General features: G+C 39.9%; 1 protein-coding gene across 1 annotated transcript in view; it reads right to left on the bottom strand.

Annotated features, from left to right (window-relative positions):
• KCNH8 (potassium voltage-gated channel subfamily H member 8) overlaps positions 1-23,657 on the bottom strand; it is a 191,847-nt gene that overhangs the window by 109,893 nt on the left and 58,297 nt on the right. Inside the window, exon 2 of the mRNA XM_044449406.1 lies at positions 9,648-9,881. Within this exon, the coding sequence (XP_044305341.1) occupies positions 9,648-9,881 (234 nt within the window). The remainder of the gene's footprint in view (positions 1-9,647; positions 9,882-23,657) is intronic.

The following is a 23,657-nucleotide window of genomic DNA, read 5'->3' as shown; positions in this document are numbered from 1 at the left end:
TGTCCCTCCCAGTTCAATGACTGTAGGTAGGAGAATGATATGAGGATACTCTTAGAAAACACAATCATAACATGGGGAAAATGAGATATCAATCAAGCACTTTCAATGGTGAAATTTAGGAACCAGCATGGCCTGGTTTGGTGCTAACAAACTGGGATTTGTGTACATCCTGGAGTATCCCTGTTTCATGGAGTAGATATATATTGTAAACTATGCTAGGGAAACAAGTCACTTAGTTCTAAGAGAAGCTAAAGTCTTCTACAGAGGCATATGGACTGTGAACACCTGCTTAAATTTACCATTTGTGCATCAAGTCAAAACCGCAAAAGCAGAATGCTGGTTTTCATAAAACAGGACTGGCCACCAGGAAGAAAAAAATCACATATCTCCTTATTTGGAGCAAGCAAGTGCATGCAAAATTGTGGGCAAGCTTTCGAGAGCCCCAGCTCTCTCTAGGAGGCAAGGCAACATATTTTGTCTTCCTGAGCTCTTTGTAGTCAAGTCCCATGAACCCCAGCAGGTAATGCTGCCTATGCTGAGGTAGCTATTCACCACCTGCTACCCTTCCCCTTTCCATTTTTGACTTTACAAAGAGGAACAATAGCTGTGCTTTTTGAGTAGCTCCACGAGCATTTGCAAACTCCCATGAAGCTTTTTGAGTCATCAATATGAATCCAATTTATCATTTCCGTTCATGATTTCTTCTGAAGCATTTCCCATCTCATCAGTCCACTTTCAGTCTATCACTTAACTGTAAAATTGCTTGAGTCCAATTATGTAAAAGAGAAGAAGAGAAGGAATAAAAATCAGAAAATTTCCAAATGACTTGGGCAGAAGCAAGTGAAGGGCTAATTGTTTCAGGGTAACTTTCTGTGGAAAACTACTCATAATGAAAATACAATTGCATAAGAAGTTATAATAAATCCTTTCTTTGTATTTCAGACAAAGAACTGAGGTGCATATGAATTAAAAGTTGGACCAGACCAGCATCTGTAGCATCTGTTTTTTTATTCTGAGCTGGCTAAATTTTCTTGGCTCCCAGCACAAATTTTCTTGGCTCCTGGCACTATATGTGGAGCACTCCTACAAATGAAGTCTGCAATACATTCTATTACCCCCACTTTCATGGGCTTTGACATTCTTAAGAAGCTCAAATAACTTAACAAGACACGACTTCCTTTAGTTGAAGCCATTTTTACTGTTCTTCAACACAGCTTGCTTCTTCACATTTTTGACAGTTCTAATACTTTCTATCAGGTGATATTATAGCTTAGACACTCTCATGGAAAAGACACGATAAATGCTGGCAAATGGGATAACACCACAGGTTTTGCTTGCAGCATTGTAACCAGTTGGACTAAACATCATTCATATTGCTATTCTCCATAAATTTGTACATTCTCTGGAAAGTAAATAAATGCATGCTTCTTTTGACATCCCATCCTAAGTTAAAGTAACAAGGAAAATGGACCAGATTCCTGATTTCTGGAAGCATTGTATTTGTATTATAGACATTATTAAAAGGAAAATACACAATTACAAATAGTTACTCTTACAACAGACAAACTCCATTTCCCCACTATCTCCAAATTTGCTCATTGATTCTCCATCGGGTTTGAAGTCAATGGTCTCAACATATGCATACACCAATATTTCTGACTGCATAGAGGTGCATTGCTTGTAACAGATGACTTTACATTAAACACTCTCAATATGAACACTTCACATATTTAAAATACCTACTGGACTCTAAGACCCCAGAGTTTACCTAAATGCAGAAAAATGTTGGTTGTGGTGCTGAGGTCCTGACTGTTGATGTTGAGGGACATTACTATCCATGTTTATAGCACCTTATCTGGCTCAGCTCAGTATTTCATGGACTCCATGACAGCCATGGGGCTGTCTAAACATGTCATCGGTCTGACACATGTAGTACAGCACACTCTGGATTTGGCTTTTTGTCAGGAATGGGGATAGTGATCTGAAGGTGGGAGGCTTTGCAATGGTCCATTTGTCATGGTTGGAACACACCCTGTGGAGATACAGATTTACAGCAACTTTCCCCTCAGTGATGGTGGGAATGGATTATGACGTTCTGCTCCTAGAGGCTCATGGATCCAGGTAGAGGGATTATCTGGCTGAAATAGGTGGTGGTTCTGAATCTGATCTCTGGAAAACAAAGATGCCCGGACAATTTTCATAATTGCTCCTGAGTGCCCTCAGAACTAATGATGAAACAGTAAAGGAGATGGACAGAGCGCAGGGGGAGGAAAATTCCTAATGGGTGCAATTGAGCCCTGGTAAGTGCCAGTAGTCAGGTATATTTTGGGAATGTAGCTAAGAAGTAACATTTCACTTTGTCTGTGCAGTCTTCTATTTTGCTGCCCCGCAGAACTGTTTAAGCTTGTCTGGGACACATTACACATGGACATCTTAGACTCACCTGAGGCCTGCTGTAATATATTTGTTAGGCACTTCCAGGATAAAATGGATTTAATCTACAGGGATGTATACTTCCAGCATTTTAACATGTGAATCAAGTGAGGTACTGAGCGCACAGCCTGGTTCAGTTTTATTGGATGAGTTTTAGTTGGTTCAGCTTGAGGATGTTGACAAGGTGCTTGGACAGGTTCATACAACCACATCTCTGCTGGATGCTTCAGTAACTTACACTCTGATAGTCTCTAAACTAGATTACTGCAATGCATTTTATGTAGGGCTGCCCATGAAACAGATTGGAGGCTGCAGCTTGTGCTAAATGCAGCAGCAGCCAAACTAAGATGTATATAACACCCATTCAAACATGTTTCCATTGTCTGCCTATATGCTTCTGAGCCCAGTTCAAGGTGCTGGTTGTAACCTATAAAGCCTTACACACCTTGAGAACACAATACCTGAGGAAACACATTTTCCAACCACAATGTACCTGGACACTGTGCCCAAAATCTGAGCCTTTCCTTCAAAAGTCACCTCCAAGGGAGGCTTGGAAGGTGACAAAAAGGAAGAGGGCCTTCTCTGTGGTAACCCCCAAATTATACAATGTTCTCCCTACCAAAGTCTTCCTGGCACCAACTTCTCTATCTTTCCAGTGCCAGATTAAGGTTGGCCTCTTCACTGGAGCATTTACCAGCTCCAAATAACACATGGGAATGGTGCAGGGAGGGTACCTTGCCAGCTGTTTTTCAGCAGGTCGAGCAGAATGGACTGGTTTTAGCTACCTGGTTATAAAGACATAATTATAAATGTGGTTTTAATATTTTAAAAAGTCATTTGATAAAAAGGTGTATTTTATTCTTTTTTCATTTATATTCAGCACAGACAGCTTCAGCTATGGGGTGGCTTGGCAGGCATAGAATTACATGAAGCAAACAGTGAAATTGTTTGATAAAAGTCTCGTCACATAGAGGGTCAGCCTAAAAAGAATAAAAAAATCATAGCTGCTATCTTCAACATTAATTCAAGGTATAATTGGACATAATTGGATATAATTTAAAAAGACAGATTGAATTTAGACAAAAACCTATCATCTGGAACATACTGATAGCAGACTGGATCCAGATTTATGCTGGATCATCTATGCTGGTGGAAATTGGCTTTCCTATTCCTTCCTTTCCATGGAAGCCTCCCCGCCTGCCCCCCAAAAAGCTGCAGAGACTTTGGAGACCCTGCTGAATGGTGTGTTGCTTATGGAAAGAAGGCTGCCGAAACACCCAACAGATAGACTTTCACAAATGGAGCCCTTTTAAAGAAAGCAGGTCCTCATTTCTGTAGGGCAACTTGCAAAGATATCATCAAGATTATAGCATGAATGCAGATTTTAGAGTTTTGGTCTTGCCAGATTAACAATCTAAAGCAATAAATTCAGCTATGTGTTTGAAATCTAATCTAAGCCAACTCTACATCCAAATATAAGCTTACTGTATTTCCTGGCAGCATCTGCCTAGCCCGGCCAGGTGCTTATTATTCAACTTTTTAAATGCTTTGTATTAAGAATTCAGATATGTGCCTGAAATCACTATTTGGAAGGTAGGCAAGACTTGCACTGAAAGTATGTCAGGGCTGTCAATTAGAGAAGTCAAGCTTGCTACAGATTCCAGGGTTAAATTTACAGAACAGGCTCACATTATTTCATTTTTTTTTAGTGCTATGCCCCAAGGTAATTTGCTTCTGCTAAAATAACCCATAAAAACATTAAAATGTCTGCAGCATGTTGTACTGCTTATAAAAAGTTACAGAGCCCTGAGTTTCACTGCAAGAGACAAACAGTTATTAATAATTATTTATCCCCATTTCATGTGTTTTTTTTGCCAGGAAAGAAGAGCAGTGGAAAGCTACCATGTTACCTTGATTTTATATGTTACTCCTGCCACAAGCAAGCTACTTGCAAGAAATGCATATAAAAATAGTTCAGTTTGTTTGTATATTCAGGGAGCTATGACTCTCAGAACTCTGGCCTGACCACGAGAGAACCTGAATCAGTCCATTTGAAAAGGCAGTTCCCAAGCTGGTGCTATTTTCCTGTTCGGATCTCTTCTTTTCTGTAACCAATCATGCTTTGGCTGTTTCTCTTGCCGCATTATCAGCAACACACCTAGCTGAAAGGAAGAACAGGCCACTTCTGCTGAGAGAAAGCCTTGCCTAGTTTTTCCATGTTAAACTATTATTTAGCTTGCATTCAGATGCTCTCCTCCCAGCCAGTTCAAAACAGAAGCCTTTCGAATGACCCTACCATGGGGGAGAGCTACTCAGGCTTCTATTGCCTCACCTTCATCCCAGCCTGAATAGTTTGATAAAGAAAAAAAAGCAATTCTAAACTCACGTGACAAACTCATACTTTTGGTTCACTGCAAAACAGAGTTAAATTTTGCTTTTGGGGGCTAGAGTGAAGGCTAAGCAATGGGGTTCAGACAAGGACACTTTGTGTTACCATCTAGATCTCAAAAACCCTAGGCAAACCCTAAACAAAGACTCACTCTAAAGAAGCTGGTTTTTCATCCAAACACAAATTTTGAATGGCAAGGGACTTGTTCTGCTTGATCAAACAAACTCTCATGACAAGAGGGTTGACGCTGTATTTATTTATTGCATTTGTACGCCACCTCATAGCCCTGTTATTATAATAAGGATCTGCAACAAGAACCACACAGTGGATATAAGAAGACCTCATTTTAACCTGGGGCTTCAGGTTACATTCCCTGATGTCATATCTGCCAGGCTCAATGACCACTGACATAATGCCTTCATAGTCACTGACTTGAAGGCATTGTTGTTAATTTTGTCACAATGGTGGTAATTTTTTTGCATAAACTAGATGCTTTTTGTCTTGCATGCTCCTTTCCACCTGGAATCATACTCACATTGCACCACGGTATCACATTTTCCCCTCTCTACTGTACTATGTGAACAGGTTTCACTGTCTGACCTTTCAGGGGTCTCATCTTGTCTTTGAGCAACTCAGCTGCCCTGCAAATCTTCAAGCTTTTCTCTAAGGTCAAGATCTCAACAATTGCTCCTGGTCTTGTACATTCTGTATCCCACACACTGTTCAGTCCCTTATTAAGGAGCCTTGGACAACTCAAAAAATGTAGCTGGCTGCGAACAACTTGAATGATGCAGAATTCTCAACGTCTTCCCCTTTTGCTTGGTTCCACTCGAAAAAAGCTGTCTTTCTACTGTTTCATTCTTTCTGGGCTTACAATCAGCATCAAAATAACCTACTTTTGCAGCCAAAGTATGCTGTGCACAGGAAATGTTTGCAGACTGAGTCTCACTTATTTCCCCCTCCTTTTCTCCAGTTAAAGATAGAAGCACTTTCATTTTCCCAAACCCTTCTTTATTGCTAATGTAACAGTCACAGAAAGGTTAAGCACCTCTTTCTAGCTTTTCCATTCCTAGTCTAAGTTCTGGCCTTGCAGCTTTAACATGCTTGGTGGCTCCCCTCCCCTCCCCTCCTCTCTTTCTTTCCTTTCCTGTTTCTGTTTTCTAAGATCTAGCCCCACCCCCCAAGTATTTTAACTGTTAACCTGTTTTATATTTTAACACTGGATGCTGTGATTATGTTATTCTTATTTCTATTTTTATCTTAGTGTATAAATCTGTTGTAAACCGTCCCAAGATGTCTGTGATGGAACGCTATAGAAAAGTTTTGAATAAATAAATAATTTTCAGTCACTGCTCCATTATATTTCAGACTTGGTGGATTGTGTTCCACAGAGTCAAACAGATTCTGCTATGTAAACAAACCTGCAAATTTGATTTAAGCAAGGCCCCCTCTACAAATTTCCCTCAGACTGTACCTGCCTGTCCTCAAGCCAGCAGTAGTGAATGTTGCTCTTCACTACTTCCTGGCTTCTCCCAGCAAATGCATCCCACCCAGGCCAAGCTGTTACGCTGTTTCACCAGGTCCAAGGACTATTCCCAAAAGCCACCCAATCTGGCAATCTGGCAATAGGCTAGTGAACTTCCTGGTGTCTCCACTGAATGGCTGAACCAACTCCCCATGGACATCTGAACCAATTAGCCAGATCAGAAGTCAGCTCAAACAGTAAGAGTATGGCGTAGGCAGAGGACAGTGTCTTCAATGAAGCAAGGAAGACCAAAAACAAGTCCTCTAAAAATGAGCATTTGGCTATTTCCATATGCATGTCCAAGAAATGCAGCTGAGATGCCACTCTGTGAAGTACATGCCTGTGAGTAGCATAGCAGGCTTCTAAAGGCTCCAACTGTACCCCTCACATTATGTTATATCCATGAAACTAGGATGTTGTACAGGATAACCCCACATGTCCTGTTTCTCCCAAATGGAGAAGAAGAAAGCTCCATTCAAGAAAATTCAGAAAATTCAAGTGGTTTTATTCTTAAGCACATGGGAAGCCATCTTAAACTGGCTCTCCAAGATCCGAGGTTGACAAAACCCAATCCCTTCACGAGTGTGCCACTTTGGAATTATCTGGAATTCAGCCCAGACCTTACCTATACAAAACAGAGTGTTACTTACCATGAACTGTAATGCTTCCCTTCCTGAAACTGGGACACTTAGAAAAATGCTTAACTATTTAGTGTTCCTGGTCTTGTTTCTTCCATTTACCTACTTTACTGAAATTAATCTGTTCCCACTGAAAAGAACACAGTGCTATATCCTGGCAGTGAATGTTAACCCATCAATATTGTACCATTTCTTTGCTGACATGGAATAATAGTTTTGAAAGTACTACCGAGTGTTTTCAGTCAATGTTTACAAATTATTAATCATTATACATGAGCTTCCTTGAACCAAATTCCAGGAATATGGCCAGTTGCAATGTATGGCTGTGAAAGTTAGATCATAAGAAAGGCTGAGTGCTGCAGAACTGAGGCCTTTGAATTGGGGTGCTGGAGCAGACTCCTGAGAGTCCCTTGAACTGCAAAGAGATCAGACCAGTCAATCTTAATCTTAAAGGAAATCAACCCCAACTGCTCTGAAGATGAAACTCAAATTCTTTGGCCACCTAATGAGAAGGAACAACTCATTGGAGAAGTCCCTGATGCTGGGAACAATTGATGGCAAAAGAAGAAGGGGACGGCAGAGGATGAAGTGGCTAGATGGAGTCACTGAGGCAGTGGGTGTGTGCTTGGGTGGACTCTGAGAAATGGTGGAGGACAGGAGAGCCTGGAGGAATGTTGTCCATGGGGTCGTGATGGGTTGGACATGACTTTAAGACTAACAACAACCACAACATCAAGGGGTGTGATTATGCTAAATTTTCATGAAGCTTCCATAGGATGTGACAATTTAGACAATACAGTCAATTAATGTCCTGGGCATAAAATGAAACTTTTTCATTCTACATTGTAATAGCAAGATGGAATATTTTTCTCCTAGTATTATAAATACTTTATTTTTCCGCCCTTTGGTATGAAGAGACTCAGTAGATATTTCACTTTGTAAGCTTATGGGCTAAGAAATGAGGCAAATGAGGCAAGACATGATAAACGTGTACAAAAAATGCATTTCTTTTGGATAGGAAGCCATTTTGCCCCCTCTCATAATGCTAGACCCCAGCATCATCCTATGAAGCTGATTGGTGGAAGATTCAGGACAGATCAAAGGAAGTACTTCTTCACATAGTGCAGAGTTAAATAATGGATTTCACACCCACAAGATGCAGTGAGGGCTATGCATTTGGGTGGCTTTACAAGGGGACTGGACACATTTATGGAGAAGGCTTTCCGTGGCTGGTAGACCTGATGGCTGCATGCTGTCTCAAGTATCAGAAGCTGTATGCTATGTGCCAGGAAAAGTTGGCAGGAGGGCACTTTGGCATCCTTATCTTCTTGTGGGCAGCTCTTTGGTCACTCCACAAACAGAATGTTGGACTAGATGGCCCCTCGTCTAATGCAACATGGCTCTTCACATGTTCTTATATGTGTGCTATGTGTATAAAGCTGCAAAGAACGCCATGAATACAAATCTTCAGATAGACTTATCCAAAATGCACTTTTAATTCTAATAAAAGCTGAAACATTTTCTTTCCAGCACAGATGTTGATTCTTTTCTTTTCCTTACTTATTGTTGCTGCTGCTACTTATTTCACCTTCTATGACACTTTAATTCTTGTAAAAGAAAGAAAGAAAGAAAGAAAGAAAGAAAGAAAGAAAGAAAGAAAGACCTTTATCTTCCTTTATTTCTAACTACCAACTAGGCATGTCCCATCTTCTCTTAAAGGTACAGCAACACATTTCTATATTGTAGCATCCCAGAAATTAGTCTGACAACCTGGATTAATGCCTTATATTATAGACTGATGAAATCACCCTCAATTTTTTTGTTTTGTTTTGTTTTTTGCTTCCATCAACATTTCCCTTCCTATTCCAAAGAGAAACTTCCAATTTCATTTTTGAAATTTCAGGGGAAACTATAATTTAAAGGGTGAAATAACATTCCTATAGTTATATACGTGTAGTCTGTTAATATGGAAAACCTGTTTGTAGATTCTGTAGTCAGATCTTTTAAGAAAGGAAGTGCCTGGAAGCTGGAAATGTTTGGAATATTTATTTAAAGATATCTCTATAAACATACAAGAATGAGTTTACTCTGTGGAAGCAAAATGAAATAATGATGAGGTTTATGAAATGGTTATCATAGATCAAGGATTAGCTTTCACATAACTTCATTCCACTTCTGATACAATACTTTTCAACGCAGGTTATTCCCAACTTCAGCTGTGAACACTAAATGAAATGTCATCCACTAATAGAACACACAGTACCTCAGCCTGCATGCATGTATTCGCCTGATGAATTCAAATTGCACCTTTCTATAAAGAGGTATCTGTGCTCAAGTACAAGGAATTGTTGGCAATATATAATATGATGCAACCTATACTGAATTTAACATTACTTCACACTGAAATCAATCAATTCTTTATTTGGTCATTGACCAGTCAATAAACTCTGGTTTCTCTTCAGATCATATAAATCTTTCACCTTTCACATTGTAATTTACAACTTTGGAATATTGTTTTACATGTTTTTCTGTGGTGTTTTGAACTTTCAACGGCAAAAGCAATGTTTAGGTGGATGTTTCATAAGTATTGAACCAAATATTCAAAGTTATACTCACAGAATGTCCGTAATTAATTGAAAACTGGTTAAAAGGTTTAACTCACCGTTCTTTTTATAAAACATTATTTCTCCTTTGAATTCTATCTTCTCTTCCAGTGACTTTTCAATTTGGAGAATCATCTGCTCGTTTGTTTCAGCACCATATAAAAATTTACAGCTGCAGCTCTTCTGCATGACTTCCGTTCGTGCAAATCCAGACAGCTCACAGAAGCCATCGGAACAGTAAACTATGGGGAATCCCTTGGCCACCTGAGCATTTGCAAGGATGAAGTTACTATCTGCAGAAAAACAGGAAAGTAATGCATCTATAAATGAAATTGCATTGTTTCCAACAGTCAATTTCAGCAGCTTTCACAAATGAAAGGACTGATGGTATAGTGGTGTGGGGAACCAAGGACAGTACAGCTTTGAGACTCTTTTCTAAAGTACGGATGAAGATGATCTATACCAGGGGGCATGGACAACTAATTTGCCCTGGGAAGGGAATGAAACTACAATAAAGCTTGTTTCGCTATTTTACTTACTGGTGTAGAATAATTAAGAGAATAGGAAAAATAATTCACTAGAAGCTGGCTATTTCTTATCTTTGATTTGTATTCTTCCTTCAGGCTAGCAGTTAAAAGGCAACATTTCTTTGCAAGAATATTTCCATATTGGATTAAAAGTTAAAAGCTGTATTTCAACTGGCTGAAAATCTTTGGTAAAGTTCCCTGTGCTTTACATCTTGAACCTACACAATCAGAAGTAAGCACCACTATGTTAAATGGAGCTTACTCCCAGGTAACTATGCACAGAATCACAGAATAATGCCTGGTAAATGTAACTGAGATTTTATTAGTGGTTCATCTCAGATGCCTGTGTTTGATGATAGAGTTTTGAAACACCAGTGTTAGTTCGTCTGAGTATAAATAATAGAAGAACAGGATGAATATCCTGGGGGTTTGGTTATGGGGGCCATCATAATGAGCATCTGCATTTCAGTGGTCATGAGCCAGGTTCCTCCCTTTGTACATTTAAAGCCACAGTCCTTTCTTGTAAAACATTATTTATTGATCAAAGTGTTTACCGGAAGCACAAACACCCAGAATGAATCTCTGAGTGTGCACAGAGCAGTTCATTGAACCAAATCTAATATTTACTTCTTGGAACTCTCCTTCTGAGGATGTTTGGGCCCCATCCTTTCAGAAGGGGCCTTTTGGAAATCAGCACCCCTAATCTTTGCATGCCAGTCCTCTAATTGGGTGGCCTTCCCTTGCTGATGTTGCATCGATGAGTCGAGAGTCATACCCACCTCATCTGTCTCTGAGAAACTCCCCTGTTCCAAGACCCTAAATATTGGTTATTCTCAGAGGCTGCTTGTGTACCTGGGGAATCTGGCCTTGAGATAAGTGTCTCCTTGCATCTCAGTGTCTGGGATTGGTCCACATTCTGAAGATCCGCCCAGATCTTCCTCCTCCTCCTCCCTATCCCAAGAAGCAGGCCTTAAGAATGCACACCAAAAGCATCTGTCTTTCTCATTCCCAACATGCCATCAAGTCATATCCAACTTCTGGTGACCCTATGAATGAATGCCTTCCAAAATGTGGGAGAAAAAAGTGTTATACCTGTGCATCCTTGGCTTATTTTTATGTGTCTTCTGTAGTCTAAACAAAATGATGGAATTTTCTTTACTGACTTAATCTGTATTGGAACTGATTGTGGTTACTTGTTCAAATATCCAATAGGTTTTTTCCTCTGAGCCCAGCTTTGCTGCTGAGCAAGACTGCTTTTGCATCCAGGCTCTGGAGAAAGACAGGAGTGTCCTGCTTACAAAAACTCATGTGGAGCATGCACAGTTCAAAGTACAGCTCCTCGCCAAGAGGAGGAGAAGCTGGTATGTCATTCATGCTCTGTTTCCATTTCTTCTTGGAAAGCTTAAAGGAAGCTACTTCTAAATTAGCTGTTACTTGTGTATTTGAATTTAAATATTGCCAGACTAGCTAATGCTGTCTTGGACAGGCTATAGGGCAGCTTCCTCAGAGAGGGTTACAGGGACAAGGGCTGGTCTAGTGAAGGGTTCTGTGTGAGTTTTAATTTCCATGTCATGTTTGCATGACACACCGTATCCAAATGGCACCTTGCTTGCACTGCAACTCTTCATGGGTTAAACAATTCCCAGTGAATCCACTGTGTAGTACAAGCTAGGTCAGAGCTTACCTGGATAAAGCCATAGGGGTTGTAGCTGAGAGGATAAGAATAAGAGAGGAGGAGAACTATGTTCACCTCCTTGAGTTCTTTAAAAGGAAAAAGGCAGGACATAAATATAATTAATTAATTAATAAGCCCTAGTGGATGATGTTCTGGCAGGTCTCCATCAGCATTTTAAAGTGTGTATTGAGAAAAGACATAGATAGGTGAAACTCTAATTGTTGGCCCTGAACTTGGGGAACTTATCCAAAAGGATTGTGACAGAATTGTCTAGCTTCTTTTGATAGAACACTCAAACTGTTAGGCAGATTCCTTAGGATTAACTGAAGTTATTTCTCTTCTAAAACCAAAACCTTGTCACTCGTCTCTTTATTATGCGATGCTAGAGGTCATACTAGAATTGTTGTAATACTTAAGAAGATTTTCACTGTACAGCTAAGTTGGGGCTATTGTTTCACTCCTTGAATTACTTTTGTTTTCTTAAATGGAGAATGAATATCATTATCAGTGATATAGCTTTGTGTGCTGATTCTGCTGTCAAAACAAAATCAGATTCTCCTAATAGTAAAAGAATTAAAATCATATGCTTGCCATGCAAATTGATGACAGTGCCTCCATATAAAAGCTAATGATCATGTAACTAAAAAGCATCTGCAGCCTTCAAATTAATTTATTCCTGGGTTTCTTATTGTTTAAAATACAATTACCTACTGCAGAGTCATTTATCCTCTCTGCTAATTCAATGTGAATTATACGAAGCAGAAAAGAGCACTGAATAGATAAAAGGGGATTCTGGGGCATGCTAATTAGCTACAGAAGGAGTGTAATGTCATGCAAAGGAGTACAAATAGAAAAGAATGCAAGAATGGGACAAAATTTTGAAAACACTTGTATTAATATAAATCCTATGATATAAAAACATATGATCAACTATTCCCTGAAGCCGATGATCATAATCGCAAGTCACCAAACTGCATTTTAAAATGTTATTTACTTATTCTTCATAATATGCTCTAGGTAGAGGAAGATGCTTGTATTGTTCCCAAAATTCAAACATAGGCTCAGTTTTCATGAACGTGGTTGGTGGAAATAGACTATAGTGAATTAATTACCACTTTGGGTGTGCCAAGAGGGAATTACTTTGATTGCTCTCAGCAGTGCAGCTTGTCAATTTTTTTTGCCATGGGCAAAAGTCACTCCAAACCTTACAACAGTCCCTGAGTGTTGGATGGCTCACTATCCACAGCAACAACCAACTATAGCTGGGTTTGGATGACAATACAAGCCACACTGTTAACCATAGTTATGGTGGTCTCTGTGGCAGATGAGCATAGGGTGGGGACATAAAGTATTGTGGTTCATTTTGTTAGCTGTGATGTTGCAAACCGCTATGTGACAGGACAATGGCATTCCTCAATGTGAGAAATACACACAAGCTGTTGTACATGTTGTAAGTTCTGTGCTGGAGAGCAGCCCTGCATTTCTCTATCATTAGAAGGTTCCAGAACTATGCTTCCTTATTTTAATTTCAGTAAAATACATTATGCATGCATCTAGTGCACAGAAAGTACTAAATAAATGATAATGCTGATAACAATATAATTAAACATTACTGCCAACAATACTTGAGAGACAAAAAGAAAATGCAAATATAAAGACCTGGTTGATTAAATCTCTGACTTTGCTTGACATGGAGCTTAACAAACTCCTTCTCAAAGCTTAGTTCACATTGAAGAAAACTAAGCATGTAGCATTCAGACAAATAATGGCCACTTACACATCATCCAAAATAAGGGAACCTGTTGCAAAACATGGATTTGCATTCAGTGGGCATGCGTAACTATAGTTTAAATAGAAATTCAATACATCTTATTACAATGAGAAAGACTGTGAGCAGTTGACCTGGTGAATCTACTGACCATGTGAGAACTGCTGATGGCCAACTAGAAGGTGTTTCCTACATTCTCCTTTCTTCTGGTTCCTCATCTTTAAATCAGTTTTGGATTGGATAGCCTTTCCATTAGTTGTTAGATTAACACTTGGTTGTTTAACCCGCCTTTTTTCTATCATGTTCAGATTCAGACATCAGGGACCAACTTTCAATCAGGCCAATCAGAAGTTGCATATTTCACATGGCAGCAGCATATGCCATGAATTAAATTAAGTAACCCACAATTTGCCACCATTACATCCAAGCAGGTCCAATGGCATGAAATTCAAATGAAACTACATGCTTACTATTTGGTGTCGATAGGCCCATTTCATGTCATTAATGTCCTGAAAATAAATTCCAAGGTCGACTGTGTAATCTGATCCTGTGTATACTAGGTTATACAAGTAATTTACAAGAGTTATATACTGCTCCATATCCTGGCATCAAGTTTTCAGAGTGGTGAATAATACAAGATAAAGCAGGTAAAAGTATAAAACAGTATGTTAAAAATAGGATGTCTCAGGTCATAATGAGCAAAAGCTTTGCCCTAATATGGCTGCTGAAGGCCTGACACTGCAAGAGCAGTTTTAGATAGTTTCTGATCAGGAATCCATGCTGCAAGGCTTGCTTCCCATGTACACATTAGAAATGCTAATGCCCCTGTCCTGAAAGGCCTTTCCGGTGAGGCACACCTTAGACATGCTAATGTCTGTCTTTCTTGAAGGTTCTTTCTGTATTGTGCCCTCCCACCCCCATTCAACCCTTTTATTTTATTCTTACCTGCCTTCAGCATACAACCTACTATGTTATCCCCTACCTGATCGCCCACCCCTCCTCCAAACTGTGTATGTAACTGATAGAATATGAAAACTTCTTGTACAGACTCTGTCATTGTAGTCCCTTGGGGGACTGCCTGCATGGCACGTGTATTTCCTGTATGTCTGAATAAACAGTAAATGTTGTTTTGATTGTATACACCCAGCAGAGTCTCTAAGGGTTGCTTTGCTTTGCTTTGACTCCTCTCAGATACATAAAACTGTTGCTAGTTAGTTCAGGATGAAACATTTTCAAAAGGCACTGGAGGGGAGAACACACACACACATGCATACATGGAGAGAGAGAGCGAGAGAGAGAGAGAGAGAGAGAGAGAGAGAGAGAGAGAGAGAGAGAGAGAGAGAGAGAGTTGGTGCCTGCTGGACCTCCCAAGGCAGGGAATTCCAAAGAAATATATTCATTTAATGTACTTCATTTAATTTTCATTGGCTTGTGATTGCAGAGAGCGTAGCCATGCTGCTTGGGAAGATAAAGTCTGCTCTCAGTTGAACAAAGTGTACTTCAGTCCAGATTCTTAGAAATTAGTTTTGGGGTTCCTTCATCCTTAGGATTAGCCAGTGGCTGATGGAACTTGCTGCTGTCATGCTGCCATTTACTCTGCTATTGAATTCTAGAAATGCTTACTTGGAAGTAAGTTATGTGCTATATAACCAAAATGCATTCAGTAGGTACAGAGTAGTTTCAGGTAAGTGGAGTATTTGTTCCACCAGCTGCCGGTTCTCAGGTTCCCCAGCAATGGCCTTTGGAACAGTCTTTGCTGCTCCCAGCGGGAAGGATGAAGCCTCATCACTGTGCAGCAAGCAATTGCTCTAAACTTGAGAAAACCACACTGATACTTTTACTGAAGGATGATTTTGAAAAAACAAATTATACGTTGATGAATTTCAAAAGGAACACCAGCAGGAGCTATGACAGTGAGCCTCATCACCCACTGCAGAGACCACAAAGAGCAAGCACTTGTGCTGTAATTGAACAGACACATTGAAAGATTAAGTGACCCAAACAGCTTTACTGCATGGGATTTCCTCTAGGACTGAGGTTTGATGAGGAACCCAAATTAGGATTTATGTAGCTGTAAGATTTGAATTATTTTGTTCAGACTTTATTCTTGGAAGCTTGAGATTAACATTGCTTAGGTGCTATTCATTCATTCGTGCGTACGTACAGTCACTGTCTGTATGTATGTAGCTTCTTTTCCACATTTTTTTTTAAGAGTCAACCATTGGTTATTACAACTCTTCATCCTCATTACAACTCTTAATTGATTGTATAATTTTGCTCCACAGAAGCTATTAGTTGGTAAACTCTAACACCCTTTATAGCTGTTAATTATTGACAAAGTGTGTATATTTATTATGCTTGTTTTAAAGCACTCTGATATGTTCTTTAAATATTACTATCCAAACTCTGGGGAATAGATTTCCTGTTAGTGTTGTCAGGATTTTGTCTATAGCACAGAAACTGAATATCACCATTCTTCTCTTCTTATTCTTTTGTACCTGTGCATTTCCACTACAACAGTCAGACATGCACATCTAAGTCCTGTTGTGACAACTGGTGATAGCAAAAGATACCAAACCAGGCATTCATGTAAAAGATAAGCCTGTGGGATTGAAAAGAGAAAGAAAAAAAAAAAAAGAAATTGTACCAATTATGTCTTTGAAATGCTGTTCAGAAAACATAGAGCTCTTTGTGTACACGTGTCTGAGAGAGAGAGAGAGAGCTTGAATTTACTTGTTAGAATTCTCAAGAAAAATATGACAAATTGTTCTGTTTTCCAGCAGCATGTCTTCTCTAAACCCACATTTTGGGTGTCGCCTTTGCCACAACACCTGGGTCCTCATGTACTAACTTAGGGCCTAATTATATATTGCACTGATTGTATGACTTTCAGCCACATAAAGAACTTTAACAAAATAATAACCTTAGGTGTAGCAAGAGGGCAAATTGTCACAGGGATCACAGCGTGCAGGGAGGAGTTAATTAACCCTTCCATGATCCCATACACAGCTGGATTTATTTTCCTAGTACAATGGCTGAATGGGTGCTGCTTTTTGTTAGAATTATAGCTAAGGCAGTAAGGATTAACCCTCCCCTTGCAGAGCAGTAATCTCAAAGAAAATCCCCCCATATTTAGCATTAATTTTAAAAAAGTACAAAGCTACACAGTGCACAATTGACATGTAATTTGGTCTGATCCAAGACATGTATAACTGAAACAGTTCTATAGATCTGTTTATGTCTCTACATGTCTTCCTTTCACATGCTTCCCCCATGGCAAGTTTTAGATCCTAAGCTCCTCTGGGAAGGGACCTTTGCTCTTTAAAGTACCCTTTATGCTGTTGAAGCTGCAGCCATAAATATTCCAGAGCTCATTTCATGTCATTTTCAGATCTGTTCACAGCTGAATGATGAATATAACTGCACTATTAATAATGACTGTCTTACCTGGATTGAGGAAGAGTAATTAATAATCCAGGCCCAAGATATAATGGATTCAGGAGCCCATTTAACTCGGCTGAGAAAAGTATTAAAAGCTACACATGGAGAGTTCACTGGCTGAGAGGAAGGAACTGATATCTGGATGTCTGAAGGCTTCCTCTGGAACTATTCTCTTGGCTTTCTGATAATATTGTGTGTGTGCATGGGAGCAGATGTTTCTATGTCACTGCCTCAGTGATGATGTAGATGACAGGAAGTATGGTGCAGTGGTTAGAGTATGGACCGGGGAGATCAGGTTTCAAGTCTGCACTTGGCCATGAATCTTACAGGGTGACTTTGGGCCAGCCACTCAGTCAGTCATTCAAGGAATAGGTGCATTATAAATGCACCCTATAGATGCATTATAACAAACACACAATCTATGGAATACTAATAATTTTACTAAAAATCAGATAATGCAATTGGTTGATATAATAGGACATAGGAAGCTGCCTTCTAGAATATCTGTCCATTTAGTCCAGTATTGTATACTCAAACTGATAGAGGCTGCCTTGGGTCTTTCCCATCACTTACTACCTGATTCTTTTCACTTCAGATGAGCTAGAGACCTTCTGTACACTAACCAGACTCTCTACAACTGAGTTTGGGCAGTTATTCCCATTTCTCCCTACAGTGAAGTTTCCATGACAATAATTGCCACACACTTGTGAAGAAAGAGATGTGATATGTGTACACGGAAAAATTATATCTATCTATAGGCTAGTATTATTTTGTTAGCTGATTTTATATGTAGATTTATAGCTTACCCTTTCGTGCTACTTAAGGAAACTAGCCAATTAAAACCAATAATAAAACCCAATGGAAAAATACACACAATTTATTAAAAGCAGTCAGATGCAACAGATAAAACACAAACATTGGATAAAACATATCCAACACATAAAACAAATGCCTGCCTAAACAGAAGAGGTTTGCCATACGGTGTAACATTGTGCATTACAGTCTGAGTGCATTACAGGACTGAGTCAGTAAAAAACAAAAATGATATGTGAAAATCAGGGCCGTCTTAAGAGCATAATGCACCCCAGGCAAAGCAGTGCACTGGGGCCCCTATGACAACTACAACTACTGTTAATTTTGGAAGTTTTCCCATTTTCCAAGGATTAACATACACAGAGTAGTATGGGGCCCACGGGCAAGTGCCCATCAGGCCCATCACGCGTTAAGACGGCCCTGGTGACCATTCCGTTCACAGGAGGACTTCACATGTGTGCCCCTTCACATGTGTTCAGTGTTACTTCCACAAAGTTTTTTATTATATATTCAATAGGAAGCACACAGGGGTGTGAATCCTATAATTTCTAATCTGAAAATGTACATACACATCTCTCTGCAGAGCATTAATGCACAACCTAGACCCTGTTCAGGTGTTCCAGTTCTATGTATAATGAAGAAGCAAGAACTGGGAGATCACTAGCTTCACCTCCTCCATTGCCATTTTCATTGTCCCAAAGCAGACACCTGCGCAAATTTAGCCATCATGGAACAAGAACAGAAGGTCTTTTGTAGATTAGTAACCAGTTAAAGTACAAAAAGGCAGGGATTGGAATAAATGCTAAATTCTACGATCAATGATATTGCATTCCCATAGCAATCTGTATCAGGACCAATGTTTTTCAACTTGTTCATAATGATCTGGATTTATAGTATCTTGCCTAAGTATTCACACATATGCCCCTCTTTTGACTCTCCCACAGTTTGCTTTGTTACAACTCGGAACTGAAACAGATTGTTACCACTTGATGCACACGACTTACTCAACATCGTGAAGGTGTGAAGCAAGAAGAGCTGTGGGCCAAAAGTGAACAAAAGCAACTGGTACTCATTGATTACAGAAATATTCCCCACCTCCCCCAAATCAATACTTAGCAGAAGAACCCTGGGCGATGATTAGAGACTTCTGAAGAATTTCACCACTGTATCAGCTTTGTGCATCTGGTTCTGTGTTTCTTGGTAAAACTGTTTCATGTCTGTCAGGTTGGATGGGGACCAGTGGGAAACAGCAACTTGTAAGCTTTGCCACAGATTCTCAGTCAGATTGAGGACTGGGCTTTGACTGGGCTAAGGCATTCAGGTTCTCAACCACTCCAAATAGCCCAGCTTTGTAGAGCATCCATGTGACCATTGTCAGGGATACTTCCTCCATCTCAGCTGCAGATCTCTCCAGATCTTTCAGAGTTACTACTGGCTCTTGCTTGGCGCTGGTTCTGATATCCACCTTACCTGATCACTGAATTTTGGTGGCTGGCCATCTTTAGGTAGAGTCACAGTTGAGTGATATTCTTTCCATTTTGTAATAATGGATTTAGCAATCGTCTGGACAATGTTCATACTGTAATCTGGGATATGTTATTTAATAACCCAACTCTGCTTGGTACTTCTGCATAACTTTATCCTGGAGTTGTTTTGATAGCTCCTTCATGATGCTTAGGTTCAGGACAGATAAAAGGAAGTACTTCTTCACATAGGACATAGTTAAACTATAGGATTCACTTTCAGAAGATGGATTGATGACCACATGTTTGGATGAATTTAATTGGATAAATTCCTGGAGGAGATGATTATCACTGGTTACTAGTCCTGATGGTCATATTCTGCCACTGCTGGCTGCCCTCACTTATTTATTTCTATACTGCACTGTAGCTGAAGCTGTGTGGGTGGTTTATAACAATATTTATTTATTTAAAATTTCTATACCTTCTTATATTCCTGGGGAATCTCAATAGAGTTTACAAAAAGTTAAAACATCAAAACAATTAAAAACCCAAACTTCCAGTACTTGCATTAAAATACAGTAATTAAAATATACATTATCTAAAACTAGTTGAATAAAAAGGTTTTGGTCTGGCATTGAAATGAATAAAGTGTTGGCATGAGGTGAACCTCCTTGGAGAGTGAGTTGCATAATTGGGGCCCTATAGCAGAAAAGGCCCTTCTCTTTGTAAACGCCCTCCTCACCTCTTTCAAGGAGGGCTTTTGGAGAAGGACCTCCACAGATGATCTTAAGCTCATTTGTGGTCATCTTAAGTGGGTATGCCTCTGGTATTGTATGTATATATACCAGCTGCTGGGGAACATGGTGGGAAGATGATGTTGCACTCATGTCCACCTTGTGACCATCCCATAGGCAGCTGGTTGGCCACTGACCTTGGTATGATCCAGCCCAGAACCATTTTCTTATGGTTCTCTAAATGTGGAGGTTGACCTTCTGAACAGAACTAGATTCAACTCTATTTAGAAGTAGCCAGAAAGAGCAAGCTGTTTATAACTGAAAATGGTGATAAGTAAATGTAAAAGAAACCTGTATTAAAATATACCTAATGTCTATATTAAACATATATTGATGTCTATGCTTGCATTTGCATAACATATAATATATATGTGTGTGTGTGTGTATACACAGAGAGTGCCAAAAAGTATACATATTCAAGAAAGGAAAAAACTGTATTAAAATGGTACTACTCAAAATATACCAATAACAAAAGATGAATACAACTCACGCTTGACTACTTCAGTTACAAGAGGTGTTCAAAGTGGTTACCATCAGCGTCCAGACACTTCTGATTACAGCGAAGTACAGCTTGAGCAACGTTGACCAAAATGTCTACTTGTATCGCAGCACATGCCATTTCAATTTCTTCCCAAAGTACCACCAGTGTAGCTGGTTTTCTACAGTACACCACATCCTTTATGGCCCCCCATAGGTAGAAGTCAAGGGGTATTAAGTCAGGAGACTTTGAAATACCACTTCATAATGGTATTAGGCTCCTTGAATGACAACTGTGCTCCTGCCATTTTCTTTGTCCTGCCTATCATATGGTGATGCTAGCATTCAATTGATTAATGCCATCTTTTGAGCGAACGTCATATTACACTTTGCTACCGTAATTCAATTCAACTTCAAAAAGTAATACATTTTTAAACTGTATTTTAAACTGTGTGTACTTTTTTTCAGCACCCCCTGTGTGCGTGTGTGTGTGGAGAGAGAGAGAGAGTTCTACTCTGTCCCTTTTAATTTTTTTTTAATGACTGCACAACATATCACTGTAACTTCTTAAACTGATTTAATTGGCCATCTTTCCTCACTGGTAGGCTAACTGTCTTAATTCAGTGCATACACATTTTCAAAACTTGGATGAAATTTGAAGTTGCAAAATACAACCTCATCTTTCACTGGGGCCATTCTAAGATGAAATATTCCAATATCTAATCACAAACCATTTAAAAAACTTTCCTAAGTATCTTTGAAGTATACCATACTTTATCCTTCCCATTTTTCTGAGGGGGAATCCTGGCCTCCAAATCATGTTATTTCTGCTTAGTTACAGGTGTGTGTTTATTTGTTTATGATGTAAAAATCTGGATGTACTCACAGACCTGCTTCAAGAGCTAAACTGAAGCAAGCTCGCTTGCTTTATTTATTTACTTATTTTCTATACTTCCCCATAGTCAAGGCAACTCTCTGGGCTGTTTGCATCAGAGGACTTCGTATAGGACCATATTCAGGACCTGTCAACATTTCAGGTTAACATCTGTGACCAGAAAGACTATTTCCTATAACTGTTTAAGAATTTAAATTTTTCCTGATGACTAAACAAGGGTCCATTATTTTGGGTTCTATCAGAGAGGCATGAGAGAGTAAAAAATATAAAATAAACCATTGCCAAGAAAGTCAGAATGTGTAAAAGACAAGCTTAGAGCCAGTTGGTTTGACACCAAAAGTGTAGGTTAAGAGAACCATGTACAAACGTAATGGAATGTTTTCTGCATGACATTTTTCTCTGTCTAATCATTGCGAAAAGCTAAATGGCTGTGCATGAGGCTTGTCACAGCTGGTCTTGACTGGAGATGGGCTCACTCTCTATTGTTAGTGTGCACCTATGGTAAAGAGTCTTTTACATATATATAAAATCACTTGCTAGTGTTGCCTATCTCTTGCAGTCAGACGACAAACATGAGGGACCTCTTTTTTCATCCTCAACACTTCGTTGCTCCCCATACAGATGGGGTGCTTCAGCCGTGCATGGATGTCCATCAGTCTGCACAGCTTTCAGCCATCATCTTGGGATGAGGGCTTCACATGACTGCCTACAGCATTCCTTGCAAAGCAGTCCCAGCAGTGAAGAAACCATTCTGGTCCTCTTGATCATGTGCTACAGGTGGGCTAGCTAGGAAAGCCCCAAGCCAAGAGTTCAGCCACACACACAAAGAACAGGGAGGCAGAAAACCATAGCTTGAAAAAAGGCAAAGTGAAGCCCTTCTTCAAACTTTTATCAAAATGAAAGAAAAGCAATGTGAGCCTTGGGAGCAACAACTCCTTTCATGAGTTGTACACCATTTTGTAATGAGAGCTATGCCTTAATGTTCGAACATGCTCATAACAATTTCACATCCTGGACTCCAGTCAACAGAAGAATAACATTTCTTGTTGCCTTCATTGTTCTGCAATATGTACAGATAACCTGGCCTTTAAGAGGGAGGGTAGAAATCACTCACGTTGTCTGTATTGTTTTGCAGGGAAACAAGGCTGCGTGGGCGTCCTGCTGGGGAGAGATTGACTGACCACAGTGGGAGCCGGAGAGAAAGCATTCTTCAGGACAAGGTAGGGGAGCACCGGCTTTAATCAAAGTAATTATCCAGAGAATCAATAATAGGTCAGCACCACAATTCAGGGATAGGCTAGGCCCTCCTCCAAGGAAACAGCCTTCACTCCATGCATCCAGTTGATCTAGTTAAGTATTTCCCCTGTCCCTTCCTGCTTCTTCCCTTGCCCTTTACTGGGTATGTCATCCTATTGTTTTATTATGTGGTTAGAGTCACCATTGCAATGCTAATTGCAGGAGAAATCCTTTCCAGTAAGCAACCATTACTTCATCTGGCCCCCATCCTATTCTGAATTATTAAATGCCAGCATTCCTGGTCCTTAGTTCATGACCTAGCTCGTTCATGAGCCCCTCTACGTCAGAAGTGGCACTATCTGCCTCTTAGGGAGGCGCTGCCGGGGTCCTTTAAATTGACTTCTCCTTGGGGCATCTGGTTCTAAGGATTCAAGCTGAAGATGATGGTGGGACTATGACAGATGACAGGACAGGACAGGTCAGATGTGTACATTTGTGTATGAAAGAGAAGGATGAGATTGCTTTGCTGAAGGACTGATGCTAAGGATAGGCATGGTTGGCCACCACCAAAGGCTGCCTACCTAGCAAGTTCCCATTAAAAAGAGCCCCCCGAAATTGTTCCTCTTCTCCACCATTGAAAGCTATGTCTTCAGCAGGCTCTCAGGCTGGCTCAAAAGAGAGGGGTGGTGAAAAGGACAAAGAGAGGATTCCTCTGTCTAACTGTTCACTGTGTCTTTGCCTACCAAGCTAGTATGTAGGAGCAAAAATGGAGGTGGATTAAGAACAGGAACAACAGTGTCAATGGCAGTGCGATGGTACTGTCAGTGAAGGATGGGGTGCAATGGTAACTGTTAGTGTAGCCTTTGAGCCTAAAAGCTTCACTGCTGCACCAACATTAACACCTAGCAGTATTAATAGTAGTACTAGTCATCATCTCCATCATCATCATCATCACCACCACCATCACAGCAGTAGCACAG

The sequence above is a fragment of the Varanus komodoensis genome, unplaced genomic scaffold, assembly GCF_004798865.1.
Source record: "Varanus komodoensis strain SLA01 unplaced genomic scaffold, ASM479886v1 scaffold58, whole genome shotgun sequence".
Classification (NCBI taxonomy): Eukaryota; Metazoa; Chordata; class Lepidosauria; order Squamata; family Varanidae; genus Varanus; species Varanus komodoensis.
This window is presented reverse-complemented; position numbering and strand designations above follow the sequence as displayed.